Source organism: Pempheris klunzingeri, chromosome 16 (genome assembly GCF_042242105.1).
Source record: "Pempheris klunzingeri isolate RE-2024b chromosome 16, fPemKlu1.hap1, whole genome shotgun sequence".
Lineage (NCBI taxonomy): Eukaryota > Metazoa > Chordata > Actinopteri > Acropomatiformes > Pempheridae > Pempheris > Pempheris klunzingeri.
The window spans coordinates 12,260,391-12,279,615 of NC_092027.1; the positions used below are offsets into that span (position 1 = coordinate 12,260,391).

The following is a 19,225-nucleotide window of genomic DNA, read 5'->3' on the forward strand; positions in this document are numbered from 1 at the left end:
CTCAAAATGACTTAAAGGGCCAGCGATGTGTATAAATGAGAAGGAATTCATTCCTCAGTTTGCAAGTATTACAACTGCGTAGAGAGACGACGTAAACCTGCAGACAGTTGTGCTTTTCCTCATAACAAGCATTAAGCTTTATGTCGTGCAAAACAGGCAGAACAAACAGCAGTGGAAGTTTAGTGCTGGTTTCAAAGCCAGATTGTATAATTACTTTGCAAACCTTCCATCGCTCAATTCTGCACTTATTCACTCTCGAAGCCCTCCTTATTTGTTGCCACAGAACAGTAATTACGGACATGTGACGATTAAACAGTCTGACTTTCCAGCAGCATTAGACCAGGCAGAGGAGAACCACTGAACAGATGACCGACTAACATCCTGATTATGGGAGGAGCAGACATCCGTATGTCACTGCATAGGGAAGTGCACTGACTAACAGGCTGACATATGTATGCTTAGTGACTGTAAGCAATCTTGGTACCAGGCACTGGCCGGTGTTTGTGTGGTGAGTAAACACAGGATTCCCATTGGCAAAGGTAATAACAGTTACTGTGGCTCAGGGGGAAAATGTCACCGCTTGACACTGATCTGAAGTCAGCTCGCCCTCACTTTCACAACAGGAGTGGAAAATAAAAAAATCTGAAATCAGAATGTGGTTGGTGTTCCCCCACACTCCCACACATACACCTCCTCCTGTCCTCTCCCTCTGACTGTCGGTAAACACAGATTTACCAGGAAGGTTTAAAGGATATTACCCCCTCATGAGTGCACACAAACACACATAAATACGTATAAGCTCATGCATAGTTCCTTTGTTGACTCCTGTGCTGACAGGGTTACCTTGTTACTGAAACATCTGTTTCATCAGACTTCATATTTGTCTTTCGACACAGGTGTTCCGCTTTCCTGTTTGCTGTGGTTGAGTCAGGTTTTACTGCAGGTTAGAATATATCTAATCTACAGTCATATTATGCAGGTTTATTGCGTTTTGGATTTTTTCTTTTGTAGATGTGGCCATTTCCTGTTTCTTAGCATCTATCTGGAGTTTTGTTTTTCTATTTTAGTGAATGGATTTTATTGTATTTATAACCGTATCACTTATCATTATGGACTAACCAACCTCCTGTACATTTGTCAGATGTCATTTTATTCCATAGTTTACATTTTTACCTTTCAGACGTGTGAGCGGACTACTGCTTGAGGCTTTCACCTGGAAACCTGTAGCTTCCAGAGGTTATGGTTATGCAGGAATGCAAGCAGACTTACAGGCTCTTACAAGTTGAGCCAACACCTATTTAACAAGGCATTTGTGCAAAACAGATGACCTTTTCAAATATCCAAAGAACCACTGGGAACCTGTCGTCATAGACTATGATTAAACGCTATTAAAGTTAGGTTCTGCACAGGATTCATAACCATGCCCCATTGTATTTAGGTGAGGTATTTTTGAAAGGAGTGCCACAACTGTGTGTGTCCTTTATCAATGTGTTGCTCAACATCAAATGCAACAGAAAATTGTGCAAGCCTTGCAGATTAAATGCGAATGACATTGCTGGAAAATAGAGAGGAAAAACATGCAAAAAACCTTTGCTTAAGCACAACCCCCCTTTCCTCTTTCTTAGAATGTTGCTATTTGCTTTGGGCAAATGGGCTGCAGTTGCACAACTGTGCAGCCACTGGCACTTCACATACACACACACACACACACACACACACACACACAAACTGCAGTAAACCCTGTTTGGAAAAGCTAGCCGAGGCAGTTTGTTGCGTTACAGGATTGTTTTTCCATTCAGTTCAATTTAACAGACCCTCAAATTAGAAACACCTTGTTTTACTGCAGTGAGGCACCTCACACACCTTTTCCCATGCTTTTATTGAAATGTAACACAAGAAGAGCTCAGTTTCAAAAGACCCCCCCCCCCTACTGACCTCCAAAGCTAATGAAAATGAAAATGTAATGGCTTTAGACATGTTATGTATCTTGTTTGTATCTTACATCACAGGAATCTCCTGTGATGGATAAGCTGCTTTTAGTTCTTGTTCTACATCCTGAGATATGCATTTGTGAAAATCTGGTCCAGATTAACTGCACTGGGTGGACCTCCACATATCCAGGAGCTTAATGGTGGGTGGTCCTCTGTTCCATATTTAATGTCCAGTCTTCAAATTCATGGAGCTGATCTTAGTTGTTACTTCAGGGGCTATACCCCTCCTGATCCACCTTGGATTACTGAGAGAGAAATGAAAAAAGTGAAGTTGATTTCACAGCAGCTCTGGGAAAGTCCAGACTCAAGTCATGGGGCCCACAATGTCTAGTCTAGATTCCATGTAAATGCTTTAACCGTGGTTATGATATAAATTTAGCTGCAGGGTTATTGCACTATTCTACATGCAGGTTCAAAGAACAAGCTAAGAAATAGTTTCACTGGAAATCCCTTGTGGACAATTCTCAAATTGAGTTTTTAGTACATTGTGAAAAAGGGCTCTCACACTCCTTCTCGGCTTTAATTTCTCTCAGATTAGTTAAAAAATACTGTATCTGCATAATATCTGCATATCTTCCAAAAAGAAAAGAAAGGAGTTGCCATATTGATGTGCTCTCTAGAGATTATAAACTCACCTCCATATCCATCACCCCACCCTTTAAGTACAGTCCTGTCCTTGGCCAGAGTAGGCACTTTCCCACCCCAGGGCTCGGCCATATGTGAGTGCTGGCTCAGTCCCTCATATGAAGGTCAACCCTGATGGGACATGTGAGCCCCAGATTGTCACCCCTGGGGTTTGGAGGCAGGGCTAATTGACTTTAAACCAGGCTGCATTACACACACCAGGACACAGTGACTGCACCACTAAAGAACAAAGGACAGATTTACAGAGGGATGTGGTCACCTAGTTGAACTTCCTCAGTATGAAACCACATATACATTGACTGGATTTCAGGAGAATTAGAGTCGTGATAAAACATAGTATGACAACATATCTTGATCAGTTACCAGGAATTTCCCTCAGCATACAGCTTGTAATAGACATTTTAGGAAATATGCTTACTTGCTTTCTTGCGGACAGATCTGCTTGTTACATATGAAGCTATAGCCAAAATATGGTTAGCTTAGCATTAAGACTGAAAGCAAGGAGAAACAGCTAGCCTGGCTCTGTCCAAAAGTAACAAAATCTGCCTAGCATTGCTAAAGCTCACCAATTAACATGTTATGTCTCTCTTGTTTAATCTGTACAAAAAAAAAGAAGTGTAAAAACAACAAGTTTTGGTTTTATGGGGGGTTATGTTCCAGACTGTTAGCTTTAAAAGGTGCTTGTAGGCTAATTGTTATTACTGCTAAACACAACCATGCTAGCTGTGTCCTCCTCCTTCAAGTGTTTATGCTAAAATGAGCTAACTGAGCGCTGGCTGTAGCTTTACATTTAGCACATTTTTCAGTGGACTCTTGTCAGAGAAGTGAACAAATATATTCCCTAAAATGCCGGTGAGTTTAACGACTGCTTTAAGCTTTATTCATCTGAGTTTTATGCACATAGAGAAAATTCACTAGAAGTTAGTGAGTAACATTGAGAAAAGATGAAACATACGTTTTTTTTATAAGTTCTTAATAAATCATTTTATTTTTGTTTACAACAGATAGAAATATGCACACGCACTGTAGTCAACAGCAATCAGTCAACACCTATCAGTTCTCTTGAGCTCAGAATCAAAACCCATTTCAAACAATAAACCTCAGCTTTGTTAAATCCCCACATGATCCTTATTACCCTGCCCTCTCTCCACTTCCTGTGCTCTTTTCATTCCTGTTAGGCCATGTAAGGACAAATCATTGTGGGGAAGCGACTGCATAAACGGTGGTTTACGTGGTGTTTGATGAGACGTCCAGTCAGGGCTACCCGCTGATGGAGACGAGCCAGGGAGAGGCATTGTGCAATCAATGGGCTCGGTTAATTACAATAGATCAAACACAAGCTCCATGGCAACCCCGGCCACATTTTCCAAAACAAAGGCCTGTGAGGCATTTAGCATGCGCGGCGGCTGTGACTTGGTTCTACGCATGGCTGACACAAGGACGATTAGCAGTGGCCCAGTGTTTATCTCTAGGGATGAGTGCACAGTGGTTGCATATTGTCATTTATAGGGTAGTTGTCAGCACACAGACCATGCTATATAACCTTAATGAAACCTGTCATAATTAACAATTTCCAGCCCACTGTACTAAACAGACAGGCCTAAGGTATAGTATATAGTTTTTCCTTTTGGGCTGCACTAGCAATGTTGGCCTGTCTGTCTTTCGTTTCACCACTTTGGTGTAGACTGAAATATCTCATCAACTACGGGATGCATTGTCACAAAATTTTGTACAGACATTCATGGTGCCCTGAGGATGAATACATATGGCTTTGGTGATCCCCTAGATTTGAATCCAGCACCACCAGCAAGCAAATGTTTCCATTTATCCAGTGAAAAATCTTTGCATCTATAAGACTGTGATGTGTGTGATTGTGATGAAATTTGCGCTGGTAGGTGTTGAATTGTAATGACTTTGGCGACAACCTCCTGATTTCTCCTCTAGTGTCACCACAAGGTTAACATTTAAATGTCTCAGAATCTGCTAAATGGATTGTCATGCCATTTGGTACAGATATGTACCAAATAGCACATAAACATCATCCAGGTGCCATCATTAGGTCAAGATTTGACCAAATACCTTCAAAATAAATAACATCCACATCAGCCTCAGCCGTACTTTGTTTTAGGTCTAATTAGCAAATATTAGCATGCTTTATTTAGACTATGTAGATTTATCCCGGTTAATATCAGCACATTAGTATGTTGATGCTCTTAGTCTTGTTTTAGCAGTGGTTCACACACCCTTTCATAGACTGTCTGAACATCATTTATTTTCAGGCCGTAAAACCAAAAAAGTCCATTGTAGCCTCTCAAATGAATAATGTTTTTAAATCTCTTAATCTGAGCACTTAAATCTAGTGTTGCTTATATTCATAGTTGAACACAGTAGAGTTTGTGTACTTTCATTTGATGTATTCACTCTCCAAATGGTTTAGTTTGGCTATAAGCACCCGCTGGTGCACTGGCTTCTCAGAAATGTTTTGAAAAGCAGTTATAAAGTAATTCATCTCAAACTTGCACTTTCACTCACCAGCGGAGAACTCGGTCGTGTGTTCTCTGAGAGAGTCGTGACAGAGACGGACACCCATGCTGTCCGTCTATCAGCTAGCAGCAGGCACCGTCAACAGGCCACCAGCGAAGGGGTCCGTCTGCTTCAGACACCAGATCTGTTCTAGTAAACTCACTAAAGTTGGCTCTCACATCCAAACCGCGAGCCAATCCTGAGAACAAATGTTAAGTGTGAATAAAACTCTGAGATTTATATCTTCATAACTCAGTGTCCCTCTCTCTGCATTGCTTTCTCTCTCTGACCCTTCTGTGCCCTTGTTTATTTTTTCCTCCTTCTCATTCTGTTTTCTCAGCCCGTTCCCCCCTTCTTCTTGACTCTACTCACTCTTGTCTCAAATTAGTGTCAAATTCCCCAGTGTGCTTGTTATGTTTGTTTTCTAATGCCGTACCTACCAAATTACAAGTGTCCTATTCTTGGATGCCCTCTATCAATTCTCATTCATGTGTAAGAGGGCAGCTCTCGGACAGTAAAGTAGCTCCATCTGTGTGTGTTTGTGTGTGTGTGTGTGTGTGTGTGTGTGCGTGTGTGTGTGTGTCAGGGCAGGTCAGTCATGAGAGCGGAGAGCCCGCATTCCTCTGTGCAGTACTAAATCCTCATGGGATAGACCTCATTAGTGGACTAGCTGTTCCCAGGCTGTCTCATAGCCACTGTTACAGTGTGTGTGTGTGTGTGTGTGTGTGTGTAGGTGAACGCACTTGTTTACACATTCACACATTTTTCTTTGTGTCCATAGCCTCTTGCAGCTCATGAGAATCTCTGTGATGTCTTCTTTCTTCTCTGTTTGTCATTATGTGATGCTCCTATCGTATCCTGTGTTTGTGTGTAGTTTTGAAAGACAGGTTAGGTCGCTGCGGCTGGCTTCCTGCCTGTGTTTTGACATGTGTGATACTTGGTAAGGGAGCATAGAGAGGTCAGTACAGTCTACGTGGGGATGAGATGTACTCAAGGGACGATCTTGCCTTGTGGACACGTCTCAACCTTGGAGAAATTGTAAATGCAAACGCGTACGCACGCACATGCTTACCGTCCTCTCATTTTACCATGCTGTCATGTACTAAAGTGTCCCTGAGAGACATTTTAGTGACTCCCTGTTTCCACACATAGCTTTGACCCCCGGCGGTTGACCCGAGCTGGGTCTGACAGGTTCTCATGTCACATTCTGCCTTTGGTTTCGCTTTATATTTCAGCCTGCCGAGAACGGGACGAAAGGAAGGGGGGGTGGGGGGGTGGGGGGAATCGTGTTCAAGGGAAACACTCTGTTCAGATTTTACAAAATGTGGAAGGAGAATGCTGTCTTTGTTGTGCAAGAGGGCAGAGCTTCTTTTTTTTCCACTCCTCATGACCTGGTGAGCGCATTCAGCTATTTCACACTTTCTTATGAATTATAACTTACCTGAGACATGAAGGCTGTAGCAGCCTCTGCCTTATGTTTGTAGAGAGAAGAGAGACAATATTACCTATATTATAACATTTGCCTTTAAGAATGAGACTTCTATTTGAATAATACATACTATATTTGCTATAGGTTTGAATAAGACATGTCTCTAGTGCTAATGTATTCATTGTATTTCTTCTTTGTGTCAAGCTTGACTGAACTATGGATGTAAAATGAACAACAAAGAAGAGTCACCATGTGTTCAGCCTGTCTGTTTGTCTTTCTGCTTCACATCTTCTGCTCCTGACTCACATGAGGCCCTCTTACTGAGTGGGCAACAAGCACCAGGTGGCTGCGATCTAAACTACTTTAAATAAATGCACATTTTGAGTTAAATGGAAAGAATAAGCAGGTGGCAAACCATGGGGCTTAAATACTCTTTATACAAGCAATCTAGCAATAACAGAATGAATCCCAAACTTGTTTTTAGTGTTTCCATTAATCATGTTTCTTTATCAACAGTAGAATATCTCACATGACAATTGACCCAACAGTTAAATTAATCTGTGTCCAAAGTTCAGGCAACGTTTATGGAGTTAAAGTTCATAAAAATAGTTTGATTTTGTAATGGACTGAAGCAGAGATACAGATAGGCTGGGTTGCAAGTTATTGCTGATAGGAGTGTGGTGTTATACTAGGAAGTGGTTGAGAAACTGTAAACACACTCACTGCTCACCTGGCAGGAGCGTGAGGTTGGCCAATATACAAACAGGCTTATAATGACCCACTGATACAAGGCCGGCCGATGAGAGGCATGGGACAGAAAAACAAGGCATACACCGACATCAGTAAGGCGACACTGAAAGACAAACACACACACACACACACACACACACATTTGCATTGCACAGGCAGAGCTACACACCAAGGCTGAAGCGTCTGTGAGCTCCTGAACGGGCCCAAGCCAAGGCCTCCCTCACTGATCACAACACAGCTCTGTCTGATAAGCAGCTTGCGCAACACATACTGTAGCTGCAAGTGTGCGGTCACACACACACACACACACACACACACACACACACACACACACACACACACACACACACACACACACACACACACACACACACACACACACACACTCACACTCACACACAAACACACACCTCTTTCTTCTGTCTCTCCTTCCCATTCCTTTGAAAGCAGATGATTTTAAAATCATTAACAACAGTCAGTGAGGGCCAACACTCTCAGATATCAGGTCCCACACGCACACACACACACACACACACACACACACACACACACACACACACACACAACCCTGTACTTGTCTTTATTACTACAATGCTAAAACTATAGCACATCTAACACTAACAATCAATGTGACCTTAAACTTTATAATCACACTGTAAGGCAAAGGATAAATAACCCTTTTTATAAGCGCTGTTGGCCTTTTGTTTTCATGAGAAAATCTGAGTTGACATATAAGTGCACCTAAAAATCAGTCTGTACACACACCCACACACATATTAGGCTTCTCACTTCCCTGTTATTCTTTGCAAACAGTGATTTATGCTGAGCGGGGATATCCAGGTGACGCCACTATCAGGCATCGAAAAGTAAATAATAAAGAAATAAGAAGTGACTTTCTGCTTTATCATCATCAGATGATATACCGCAGCAGAGCACGTCTGCACAACATTGACACATACCACACAGATTTACAATACTGTACGCTTGTTTAAAGCACGGGCATCCCTTGATTTACGTTTGTACCTGTGATGCTGGAATGCAACATAGATACAGTACAATAACTGTTATGACTTACTGCCTTTGACAAAAAGTACACTGCCTTTCATGTTGGTGTATAAATCAGAGGAACGGGAGGATGAGCGGCTCTTGTATGCATGTTGGGAGGACGTTCCAGAGCGGCTCGGGGTCCTGATAAACATGTGACTGAAAGCACACATACAACACTTCTCTGGTTATGCATGAAAACATGCATTCTTGCTTGAACACACTCATGAAAAAAATAAAAAAACAGGAGAAGGGAGATCAACGACTACCTTCTGAAGAGTGAGGAATTCTATGTATTTACCTTGCCTCCTAATAGTTTAAACTCAGATTTTGATCATAAACCTTCTTTCGTAAATGTTTATTGTTGGAACAAAGATTTTTTTCTAACAATGATTAACAGATCTTACTTCTCTTTTACAGATTTGATGCATTGAAATCTCTGCTTGTCAGTGTTTATTTCCCTGTTGTACATATTAATACAAAATTTGTTCCATTGCTTTTGTCATTCAAACCCTGTAATCAAAGCAATACATTATCATAGTTTATGCAATTCATGTGTTAAATTTTACAGAATCTTTGTGATGTACTGGCTATATACATGTGTGTGTGTATTGCTTGTTCTGCTTTGTGTTGTTTATTTGCATGAAGAACACCCCACAAAGATCTGACATTGCTGTGTTAAATTCAATTTGCTGGCAGTTATCAGTACAGTGTGTGGGTCTTTTGTCTGCACATGCACAGTGCACGTTGTCATAGGAAGGAAGACACACACACACACACATGTAACATTGTTTGCTGGTGTGAAATCCAGGGATTGAGGCGGGGTTCGGAGTTCTTAGAACACCAGCAACACACAGCGGGTCTGCCAGAGGAACCACAGAGAGTGAGACACACACACACACGCACACACACACATGCACAGAAACATACACACGCCATGGCAGCACTGTCAGTGAGTCAGTGTGTGAGTCACACTCCGGCTATGCTGCCTCTCGATTTTATAACAGCCGCCAGCACGGCACTGTACTTAATATTCCAAACAACCGTACTGTGGGACTCCGTGACACACATGCACATATATTAACATATGCATATACTGTACTTACATGTACTTTCACACACACACAATATTTCCATTGGCCAAAAACGCCTGCACAAATAAGACTGAGGAGTTATATTCACACATACACAAACAACACACTTGCTTTGGTGCCTTTTCACCTCACACACACACAGATTCACACTCGTCATTGGGGACGACTGCAGATGAGTCAGAAGGGGAGAAGAGGGATTCCTTACCTCTCTGTGAGCCAGATCTATAGGAGAGCCAATTATAGGGTTCCGCATCACAGATACTGACTCCTTTAGATTTGACCTATGAATCACTCCCTTATACATCCTCACAGAAAAATGTTCACAGCTTTAGGAGGAGGAAAACATGGAGCGGCTTATACTTAAAATGTCACATCAAAACATGCCTTAATGCCTTTGTCAGACACTGGTGGAATATTGAATCCCCACCTGGATCACAGCGCTAAACTGGCAAAGCAGACACAAAACATTGGCTCTTACTAGCGCTGATATGGTGGATGCCAGGTATGGATCAAAGGACTGACCCGCTTGCACTGGTTGAGTCAAGCCAGGCTCACTTGTTATTGTTTGCAAAAAGTGCACTGTCATGAGGGTGGAGGCCAAAACAGCTCAGTCTTTAAGTCAAGATTTAAAAAATACAGCTAAAAATATGTCACATATCTGGATGTTTTTGTCTCGCAGTTCAAAGCTCGGTTTTGTGGCCTTCAAAATGCAATCAGCCTTTTTCTCCAGAGAGGCAACTGATAACACACACAAACATACACACATTCACTGCAGCTACCCAAACAGGTCGAAAAGAACACAATGTCTCCATATCAGTTTCCCAAATTAAACACTCCAGGTAAGAAAACTTTTAAACATCACCCTCTGGTGGTGGCTCATGGGAAGTGAACAACCTCAGCGAGCGTGTGGCCCGGTATTTCAAAAGCAAGCTTTTCTCAATCCCAGGAAAAAGCATCATTCATTGCTTTGCTTTTATAGTGAGGATTCCAGGTGGAGATAGTTGCATTTATTGGCGGTTGTGGAGGACATCTGCAGAGCCATACTTGGAAAAAAAATGGCAATTTAGTTTGAGGCTCAAAGAAGAAAACCTGTGAGACACGAGAAGGCTGCTGGCGAAGTAATATTAGTAGCATAAGGCTCAAGGGAAAGGTAGTGCATGTGAGAGCAGCTGCATGAGGCTGTGCAATGGTTGACGTGTGCCGTGGGTGATGGATTTGATAGGAGTGGCGTGACGCTCAGAGGCAATGACTCAGAGTCAATGATAAGGACCCGGGGTTATGACTGACCTCTATCAACTGTTCCTCTTCCCTCTATTACCTCCTCCCTTCCTTTCACATGTGGTTCTTTGCATGTGTATCCTTGTTTGTTTTTTACAGTCAGTGACTCATAACTAAGCCTTGCCTCCTTTTGTACCTTTGACTTTCGGCTAACATTAAGATCGGTCTGTCCTGTCTTTCACCATTTGCCTCACACGCTTCCTTCTTTTTTGTTTCTCTCACCGGTCACCGTCCATTCTTCGACTCCCTGATCAGGGAGTGGAGCCTTTGGGTTTATCTGCAATTGGAAAAGCTCTCTGACTCACTCCATCACACAAACACACACTTTATAGGTGATGACTCATCGCAACACTGGCCATTCAGACCCACAGTGCACCAAAGTCAAACTGGTATGTGAGTGTGTGTTAGTGGGACTGTGTTTGCATACACATTAACCTTTATATGCATTAAGGTGTTGCTGCGCAGAGGGCTGATGACACACCACCTACACAGCTTTTATCTCACAGTCACCGAGATAAACAGTGTTGCTGTAAGGGAGGTAGCCCCATTAGTTAGAACAATTCTAATCTTGTTTTTACTTGCAAAACAGCTCCATGAATTCAACGCGTGCATGTGTGTAAACATGTGTATATTATTTATTTGTCAAAGAGCTAATGATATAAGCCTGTAGTGTGTTTGCATATGCAAGTCCAGCAGCAGAAACGTATTCATCATGAATGACACGGGCAGCTAGGAATGATAAATGTGCTGAGTGACTCATGCAAGAGTCCCCGGCTTCATTTGTACCACTTTTGCATGTCTGTGGAAGAAATGAGTCACTTTCAACTGCAGTCGTCACGTAACTACTGTCACTTAGACTGATTCACACTCTGAACAATTTCTAAAATAACAATCAACCTCTCTGCTGGCATTTTTATGCAAAGTGACTGAGGGTACACCATGTACTTATTATAGAATAGCAATTCACTGGAACAATGCAAAATGTGAAAACAGATTTTTTTTATTTATAAAGATAAATAACATGATGCAGTATAGATGAATGTGTAATGTAGATTTTGGCATTGTGTGTTTTATAAAAATATCGTTAAGACAACAACCGTCTGGAATTTCGAAGACAAATGTTAGTATAGTAAAGAACAACATGTTCTCTCACCAAGTATCACACAACTAGAACACACTTGCACTACAATACTGCTCAGACCGTCTGTGCGAGGTGATTTTGGCAATGACAGCGTTTCTTTAACTTCCTTTACTTCTCAAATACTATAAAACGGTAATACCCCCCTTTTGATAGCCCAGGTAAAGACAAAAAAATAATTAACTGTCATCATCTGTGTCCTCCTCTTCATCCTCGTCATCCTCCTCCTCTTCATATTCATCTTCTTCCTCTTCATCATCCTCTTCCTCCTCCTCTCTTCTTGTCTGCTGACTGCAAGCTCTTTGTTGCTGTGACAACAAATAAACAGTCACTATGCAACGAAAACACTTAGCAGGTAGTCATTAAGCACAATTGGTGCTTCCGCAGTGTCCTACTGAACATTTCTCTTTCACCAGGGTTGTGCTTAAGGGCAGGGACAACACAGGTGCAGCCGTGAACACTCCCCAGTATGCACGGACACTAAATTCCTCAGGTAGATTTGTTTATATTTGTAGATTAATACTGTATGAACATAAATATGTCCCATGTTGAAGGACTGCCACGTTCATGTCACGGCATGCGTATAATCTAAGAATGAGACTTTTATGAGCATTGCCATGTTTGATGACAGAATGCAAACGTGTCCTCAAATCCACTTTTCGAGCCGCATACCTGACTGCAAGCGTTCAACGATAAAATCAAACCTAATCACAGAACCAAAGTATGATCTCAAGTTCTGACGCAAGATGCATTCAAGGCACATTCTGATGACAGGTGTGAACTGCAACCTACAGTCTTGTCATCTCCAGATACAAACGACTGAACACACCATCATCTAGTGAGAAAGTAAAGACTAGCTGTCCAGACATTTTACAAGGCAATTCTATGAATTCACAAGTTAGTGTAGTACCACTGTTATGATGCTGGGGTGAACTGAATGTGGGGAGAAATGCATGATCTCATTGACATGTTGGAATGTGTGGAAATTGAAACTGAATGATGGCTGGAGTGATGCTGCGGATAAACAGTGGTACAACTGATAAGACTCAGAGTTATCAAGCACCGGCTTCTGCAGGCATGAGGACAGACTACTGGGTTTGAAAAAGGAAGAGGGGAATTTTTTTCCCCATCATATTGAATCTTATGCAACTATACAAAACTTATACAAAAGCAGTGCCATAAGAGAAACTCAATCAGTCTTCTGGGCAAATTCTAGTTTTTATCTATTTACCGTCTGTGTCTTACCTGTAAGGTCCCTGATGTACTCAGGAAGGACCCGGTCCGATCGAGGGAGGTTTTGGAATTAGCTCGCACTATGTCTAAGCGTGACTGGTAGTCAGGGGGGTGCAGCAAACTCCTGAACACCTGCCAAAGACAGTAGGCGCTATATTTTTCCAAAGAGAAACAGGAGAATGGAAGCAATGCCTACACACATCCATCTGTAGTCGGAATGTGTGCACTGAATATAATGCAAGATAACCATGAATTTAAAATAAAACGGCTGAAAAAGTGGCTGCAGTGTGCACAAACTGAGTACACATTATTAACGCAGCTCAACACATACAGTTTAGGGAAGTTACACAATATTTGGGGTATTTTATTTAATAATAAATGTAAATTGTCAGGAGCAAAAACACACAACTTGAATAACCTATGACCTGGAATATCGGGCAGATCAACAACCGGGTGCTAATCTTCCTTTGGTCACACATAAACAAAGCAGCTCAGAAGGTATGTCTCTGATAATGAAGCAAACTGCCATTTAAACCACAATGATGGTTTTCACTGTGTTGAAAATAAATTCCGCAAGAGCTCTCGATCAGGATTATCTTCATGCCTGTCATTGTGCCTTTTTCAGATGATTCAATCTCCCATGCTTTGTTCTATGAGTCATTGAAAAACAGCCTTGTCTGGGTGAGGAGTTTCGCTTCAGTATGAATGGAAGGGAGATGATTCAGTGCAAAAACACACAGATGAGATGGCAAGGGGTGGAGGAAACTAGCAAAAGGGCATGCACAGGAGGAACCTCATTCTCTTGTATATCCTCGGTCCTTTGTTTTCTCACTACAGGCTTTGTCTCTTAAATTAGGTCTACAAACCTCTCAAACCAAATTGTAAACAGAAGAAAGTCGCTGGTAGGACCCTGAACTGTGCAGAATTCACCACAGGTCACTTCAAAGTTACCACATCAGTTAAAGGGTGTGGACTACACAGTAGATATGAGCAATGAGTCAACGCATGAATGATGCATAAGACCATAATAACTTGGACATGTTGCGCATAACCAGCTGAGGCTGATCATAGAAACTGATCAGCTTTCAGCCCAAAACTGTCACACTTGAATGTACAGTGACACTCCAATGATTATGTCAGGTGAATAATAACACCTCCTTTCACATTTTCAATCTCCTACACACAAAGACACAATTGCTAAGGCTAATTATAGTGACTGTGTCATGGTTAACCTTGAGCTGAGCTACCTACCTCGAGGTCCTCTTCCTCATCTACGCTCTGAATGCTCTGGTAGGCCAAGGTATACACCTCCAAAGCCTTGGCATGGAACGACATCTCCACTGTCACAAACTCACCAAAGATTTTCTTTAAGAGGAAAAACAAGGAAAAGTATTCAGCACTGAATAGGGTTTGAAGCTATTTAAATGAATCACAAGACATGGAAAAAATGACAAAACAAGAATAGTTTCAAACAACCGAAAGATCATTAAGTGGTGTGGGCAGGTTGCAAAAAAGACCTTTCAATTCACCACTGTCTGGTTTCACTTCACTTCCACCCACAGCTTTAATGGACATATGTCTCCCACCACTGAAATTGTAGTTCTTAATTTGAGGTGGACAGAAAGCTCAGAGCAGCAGACCTTGATGTCTCGGATCTTCTGTTTCTCAAATTCATCTATGGTCTCCTCCAGCTGCCTGGTGGTCCGGGTAGCGTCCATGGTGGCTCTCTGGAGCTCACTTTCAGCCTGATGGGGGAACGAATGTATATATAGCATACCACAAGGCAAATCAGACCAACACGACGTTATGGCTGAAGCTTTTCAGAAAACCTTCAGTATAAACATATCCATTATCCATTAGAAAATGGACACTTGATACTTTGGATGTGCATTTCAATCAAATACTATTTGATAGTCACTGTGAACTATTTGAAGATTATTCAAATTCTTTGCCTTTGCTGAAACATGTATTACTTGTGGCAGAATTAAACGTTTGAATTAACTTGGATTAAAGCCGACGTTGATTCGATCACTGCCCACAATATCTTCTGTCCACTTGGACCAAGCGGCGCAGCCGGAGGAGAGGAGACAGGGCCGGGATCAGAGCTAAGCTAACCCAGCCAGTACCTAAGGCTGCTTCTAACTAATGTCGGTTTGCTGGAAGATCAGCTAGATGAAATGGGAATCAGGCTGCCTAAACAATGAAAAATCAGAGACTGTTTGTGTCCACATTTTTCCGCAGACCTGGCTCCATCTCAGAGCCCATCATCAATCTACTGCTCCTGACGGGCGTACTATTGGGCACCAGTAAAAACGGAAGAAAATATATTTTGTAAAACAAGACGATAATTGTGTAAACTATTCGATTATTTTTTAAAGTCAATGAATATTCGAAAATCATGGCCTATCCCTGCTTGTTACCCGAATTAGCTTAGTTTTTGAGCATGCACAAAACTAATAAAAAACATTGACGGGAAACACCTGAAAACAAGACATTATCATCTAACAGCTGTGTTGTGCACCAAAAGTGTCAAACCTGTAGTTCCAGTATATTGACATACTTCTACAGGAAGGGAAAGTAATAACTTTTGCAAATTAGACACTTCATATATGCATGAAGCATGCAATTTAACACCTTAACTACACACAGGAAACAGGAGCTGCAGAAAAGGAGCTGCTGCTCTCTCCCATAGCTGCTGCAGTGTGAGCACGTGTGACAATGACTAAACATCTTCTATTGGAGAGACCGCAGAGGGTTCATGAGTTTAGACATTTGTGAGTGACTATCTACAAGTAACTTCCATGATGTGCTTCGCATCTAATAAACAGTTCAAATCTGTAGCTGTCACTGCTTTTGACAACTGAGTATTCATTGGAGTTGTTTTACTTCTACTTCCAAGTTATTCCGAAATGTGCTTCATCTTTGTGGCCATACATCGACAGTGATGAGATGCACGGGTTACGCGAGACACACCTGAGACTGAAGGCTTGGTCAAGGAGACACCAAAAAATATTAAAATAAGCATTCAAAAGTTTATGTTCCTGTTTCACCTTTATCAACATCAGTAACTAACAAGGAATTAAGCTGCACCCAAGATGCCATGCATACTAGAAGGTATATAGGTGGTTATAACATTAAAAGTCTTTGGTCTGATTGATATTAGGGGGAAACAAAGCAAGGATACAATAATCTGCCTGTCTGAAGGGTTTCTCTGTCTGGTCCTCTCAAGCTGAGCCATCTGTTTGGCTTCCCTGTCTCTGGCACTCTGAGTTGTCTTCAGATCCTCCTGCATGAACACAAAAGCACACAAGGGCACAATAGATTATGAGTTAGTATAATCAACAATGATAGTCAATTACTCGTAAAGTAATAAGCCGTAGCTCAGTGTTTTTTGTGCTGTCTTTACTCCAAAGCAGTTGGCAATGTTAGAAGACTGATATGTTAAAGAATCATTTATTAAAATTAAAGTTAAATTAAGTTAATTAAAGTTTGGTTAAATTAAACCAAAGACAACTAATTCATGACTAAAGAACTTACTAATGCTGCAACCATGGGCGAACGAGGCAACATGACTAATGTGATCACTTACAGCAACGCTGTTTGGGAGGGACTTCAAAAGTCACAAGAAACACTGGACTAGCTATATGTCAACAGAAAATATCTTTTAATCTTGGTTCAATGAAGATGCTAAGAGGGGGAGATATTAACAAAGTCAGACAGAAAAGTTGGTGCCAAGATGGGATATTATCATTAAATCTATACTGCCATCCTGTGGCAATGCAGTGGTAATAACACTGACAGTAAACAGCACTATGCTCTGCCGCCTTAGCTCATATTCTCATTTTAAGGACACAATTGCTGCATCCTTGTAAGCCAGGGAACAATTAATCTTGAAATACGTATTCAAACAAAGCTGCAGCAATTTTACAGCTAAATTTTACACAAATTTGGGCACCCTATGGAGAGGAGAGGGGCCAAGACAGGGAGGTAAACAGTTTCACTGTCTTTCATCCATTTTCTTTCGACATTTTCTGTCAGCTGCTGTAACTGTGTAAAATATGATCTCTTAACAAGCAAGAATAGACCAAAAAGTAATGTCGGTGCATTGGCAAATTACACAAACGTTTGTATACTTGACACTGTGGAATCACTGCACTAATTTTAGAATAATTGGAACTGGAATATGGACTAAACTTTATCTTTGTCATTTCGGACCTTTGGAATCAGTGTAGATATTCACATGGCCGTAAAGCAACTTTTACCCTTTTACGTTTCACTACAGCTCCATAGCTTTTCAATGGCTCGACGACTTTGGCTTCAAGTCTCTCCACCTGTAGGGCAAATAACTACACATTAGGTTCTGTGTTTAGACTGTGGCTGTGAATATGGAATGAAATTATGATTGAAGTCATAGCAGCAGGGAATACAATACTGTAGTTTTACCTCAGCTTGGCGGTAGTCTTCAACCTTGGCCAGGTGGTCAGCAAACTGCTTCATACCCTTCTTCAGGTTTGGCGTTTCTGTGTCTGCATACGTGCCGATCTCTCGAACCAGGAGATCTGCCTTGTCTCGCAGCCTGGCTGTTTTACGGACGTAGGCAGCAAACAGTTGGCACATCTCTCCAAAATGTTTCTCCACATTGGTGATGTTTTCCTGGATCTTTCTTGTCTGGTTGTCCCTGAGGAGGGCAGAGAACAAAGCATTTGCTTCCCACATTTGAATATATTTTCTTGTACAATGACTTAAATGAGTTTTAATTTTCTTAATACATCAATGTATAGCAGGCCAGTGAGGACTAAAACATTTTGTGGATGTGATGCCTAGTGTTTTGTTGTCCAGATTCTGACATGAAGCCTATTATTTCATCATCGTTGATAGTTACAGCTAGCGTTAGTGGCTTTTTCCTAGAAGGTAACGTTAGCATTGGGCTTTATTTTGAGGAATATAAAGGGAAATCTGTCACAGCGGCTTGTGGCTCAAAAGAGAAAAGTCTCTTTGGATGAAGACGCTCATATCATGGACCACTAAAGGCGTCTTGTGTTCTCACCTACGGATGTAAAACAGTTAACTAGTTAAAGAACAGGTGTATAATTAGTGTAAAGCGTGGAAGCATGAGTTAACTAACAGCTGGCTAACCCACTGTATGATATTTTGTAACGCTAACGGTAACTTAGAGAGCACTTATTCACCCTATAACAAACATTAACGGAGGATTTAGTCCGACTAGCTCTTACCTCGCTCTTGCATCGGGCGTTCGGCTCATGTTTGTAGAAAAGCGGTGAATTTAATGTATTCAGTATTCAGACAAGTTTATCGGTATCCAGATTTAACGCTGTCCAAAGCTAGCTAGCAAGCTTCGTCTCTCCCTGGTTAGCACGCCAGTCTGCCGTTTCCATGGAGTTCCCGGCATTTCCGCTTCAGGGATGCATTCTGGGACATGGAGTCATTAGTTGACGCTACTTTTGTGTTTACTTTTTTGTCATTCTTTTTAGCAAGAGAATTATTCATAACGGAGTTTACAGCTTGAGGTGCGCGTTCTTTATAACTGTAATTATAACGCAGTGGAATGAGGAGCCCTTGAGAGGCTCTATGTAAGGTGAGTAAGGGGAGACAGCATGATTTGTTTTGATTGTTTCAAATATTTTGTTTAACCTAGCCATAGCTGTAGCCTATAAAACAGCAGTGCAGACTAACTAAATGTATTTATTCAAGCACAGTACGTACTACTATGTACTTAGAACGGTACTGTACCCGTGCTATTTGAGGTTATGTTACATTAAACCTCGACGCCAATTCTTCTCAGACGGTAAATTACACTTTTTACTCCAGTCATTACAGATCTTGTATTAGTAAATGCTGTGCAGATTATGCAACATATGATCAACAATCATCATCAACTACCCAGCAATAGAAAGCAACCAAAAGTAGGTTATATTCACCGTGACCAAATACATTATTACTGCAAAATGCTGTGAAAGTGTTGATCTATCAAAATTTTTTAAATAACATATAATTATATAGTCTGTAGTCTAGATTATTTGAGAATATTTGCCAGTAATGGTGGACAGGACTGCATTTTTATAACATACAGTGGGTACGG

The 19,225-nt window shown here is 41.4% G+C and overlaps 1 protein-coding gene across 1 annotated transcript; it reads right to left on the reverse strand.

Annotated features, from left to right (window-relative positions):
- Positions 1–11,790: 11,790 nt before the first annotated feature.
- On the reverse strand, positions 11,791–18,488 carry cibar1 (CBY1 interacting BAR domain containing 1). Its single transcript, XM_070846938.1, has 9 exons — positions 18,360–18,488; positions 17,569–17,803; positions 17,388–17,456; positions 16,310–16,411; positions 16,099–16,104; positions 14,766–14,870; positions 14,377–14,490; positions 13,138–13,257; positions 11,791–12,200 (listed from the first exon to the last, which is right to left on the reverse strand). The coding sequence occupies exons 1-9, from the start codon at positions 18,386–18,388 to the stop codon at positions 12,072–12,074; spliced, it is 909 nt and encodes a 302-aa protein (XP_070703039.1). The 5' UTR covers positions 18,389–18,488; the 3' UTR covers positions 11,791–12,071.
- Between the last annotated feature and the right edge of the window lie 737 nt (positions 18,489–19,225).